The sequence below is a fragment of the Aplysia californica genome, unplaced genomic scaffold, assembly GCF_000002075.1.
Source record: "Aplysia californica isolate F4 #8 unplaced genomic scaffold, AplCal3.0 scaffold00028, whole genome shotgun sequence".
Classification (NCBI taxonomy): Eukaryota; Metazoa; Mollusca; class Gastropoda; order Aplysiida; family Aplysiidae; genus Aplysia; species Aplysia californica.
This window is the reverse complement of record NW_004797298.1, coordinates 852,355-854,854: the sequence shown is the minus strand read 5'-3', so window position 1 is coordinate 854,854 and position 2,500 is coordinate 852,355. Positions and strand designations below refer to the sequence as shown.

Here is a 2,500-nt window from a genome sequence, read left to right as displayed (position 1 = left end):
GCTCTTTTTCGGCTCCATAGTCAATATGCTTAGCGGCACCTCAACTCGTCCAAATAACTCCATTCGAATTGCCATTGTTCCTGGACATTCAAACATATGTTTGGCATCCTCCTTTTCATGGCCGCATCTTCGGCAACGTGGGCTGATCTCTTCATTTACTAAGTTCTTATACCATCTTAAGCTCCAACGATGGTCCGGCTGCGGTCTCGCTAGCTGAACCTGGTCCCAGCGACATGTGATATTTTGTTCCCGCTTATAGGAGTACCCAGATGCACATCTCTGATGATGATGATGGTGATGATGACGACGATGGTGATGATGTTGACGGTGATAATCATTCTGGAAAATCACTACACTTTCCTTCGTGTACGCCCTATTATATACGCATTACACGAAACATAAACTGCCGTTTCCGCTTTCAAAACGTGAGGGTGTCCAGTAATAGACAACTCACGTTTCATGTGGGAAAAATTGCGACAGAATTTGTTTGTATCAGCTTGCAGGGCTGCCCGCCCACAGATCATGCACGATTTGTGGTTTAAAATTTTTCGCCCACAGGCAACATACAATTTGCACATGAGTATGTTTCTATCTGTGAATGTAAACCCACAGGAGATGACACACAATAGGAAAAAATAATAAAACACAAAGACACACACTACTACTACTGCTACTACTACTAATACTACTACTACTACTACTTCTACTACTACTACTACTACTACTACTACTACTACTACTACTACTACTACTACTACTACTACTACTACTATTACTACTACTACTACTGCTACGATTACCATTACCACTACCACTGTCACTGCTACTACTGCTAAAACGACCGCTACAAAGCAGAAGAAGAAGAAGAAGAAGAAGAAGAAGAAGAAGAAGAAGAAGAAGAAGAAGAAGAAGAAGAAGAAGAAGAAGAAGAAGAAGAAGAAGAAGAAGAAGAAGAAGAAGAAGAAGAAGAAGAAGAAGAAGAAGAAGAAGAAGAAGAAGAAGAAGAAGAAGAAGAAGAAGAAGAAGGAGGAGGAGGAGAAAGAGAAAGGGATGAAGAAGAAGAAGAAGAAGAAGAAGAAGAAGAAGAAGAAGAAGAAGAAGAAGAAGAAGAAGAAGAAGAAGAAGAAGAAGAAGAAGAAGAAGAAGAAGAAGAAGAAGAAGAAATGTTCAATAAGGCATTCTCAGATCTCGTAATAGTGCTAATAACATAGATCTACATGTAGATCTAGACTGGATCTAGATCTAACTTTAGATCTAAATCTACAATCTAGATATCTAAATCTAGATCTAGATATCTAGATTATAGATCTAGATCTAGATCTAGATCTAGATATAGATTCTAGACTCTAGATTTCTACCTGTGAACTGAAATCCGATTTCAGAGATGCTGACATCGCCGACTCATCGGATACAGACTCGTCCGGCCGCGCATCGACGGCGGACATTCTGTTCGCTCCGCCAGTAGTGCAAGTTCACCCTCACCGTCCTCCCTTGCCGAAAATGTTACAACTTTACCAACAACCGTATATCAGATGTCATTTAATTACGTCTTTAAAAAAGAATAGAAGAAAAGAAATGGCGTGTTGAAGGCTTGAACTCTCTGGTTTAGAGAGTTGTGGAACTAAACGTAAATCGCGTTCAATAGCAACGCTATAACGTGCCGATGGCATTGACGCTTTTCCCCTTTTCTAATGCAATTCTTTGGGGAGGGGGGGGGGGTACTAAAGAGAAGAGTGAAAATCAAAATATCTCCAGAAACCTCTGAAAAGCATTTGATTTGGATGTGTTCCAAGGTGCCCAATTTACCATCTTCACCCAAAGTCGCGTGAGGAAAGTTCAACAGAATTTCTGAAAAACCATGATGTATGATCAATTAACTACTTTAAAGCATTGACAAAATGATGATGACTTTTGTTTGTTTCCTTAATGGGCTTGGTGGACTCCACTAAGAAATCTTCGTGTGAAAGCGAGGCTCTTTTTCGGCTCCATTGCCAAAATACTTAGAGGCACCTCCACTCGTCGAAATAACTCCATTCGAATTGCCATTGTTCCTGGACATTCAAACCATATGTTTTCATGGTCGCATCTTCGGCACCATGGGCTGGGCTCTTCATTTACAAAGCTCTTATACCATCTCAAGCTCCAATGATAGTCCGACCGCAGTTTTGCTAGCTCAACCTGGTCCCAGCGACCTGTGATACTTTGTTCCTGCTTATAAGAGTTGGAGTACTCAGAGAACACATCTTCCAGGTGATGCTACTTAGCTCTGCATGGTGGGCCTCTGATTTCCCTCTTGATGATTGGAAAGACTCCTCTGCATGTCGTTGGTCGTCTGTCTTCTTGAATCTCTCTGGCTTCATAGGCAGCTTGGTCTGCTGCCTCATTTCCTTCGATTCCAACATGGCTTGGAATCCATTGGATTTTTATTGTGGCAGTGGCTTCACTGAACTTGCGGAGCAAATCATTTATGTTGGAGCTGTTGCCTAGCAGTCCCCTGATG

At 41.6% G+C, this 2,500-nt stretch overlaps 1 protein-coding gene across 1 annotated transcript in view; it reads right to left on the bottom strand.

Annotated features, from left to right (window-relative positions):
- Nucleotides 1-1,595, bottom strand: part of LOC101858000 (kelch-like protein 10) — a gene marked incomplete in the record, with an annotated part of 69,593 nt that extends 67,998 nt beyond the window's left edge. Inside the window, 1 exon segment of the mRNA XM_013090637.2 lies at nucleotides 1,359-1,595. Coding sequence (XP_012946091.1) covers nucleotides 1,359-1,445 — 87 coding nt within the window.
- Nucleotides 1,596-2,500: the final 905 nt, after the last annotated feature.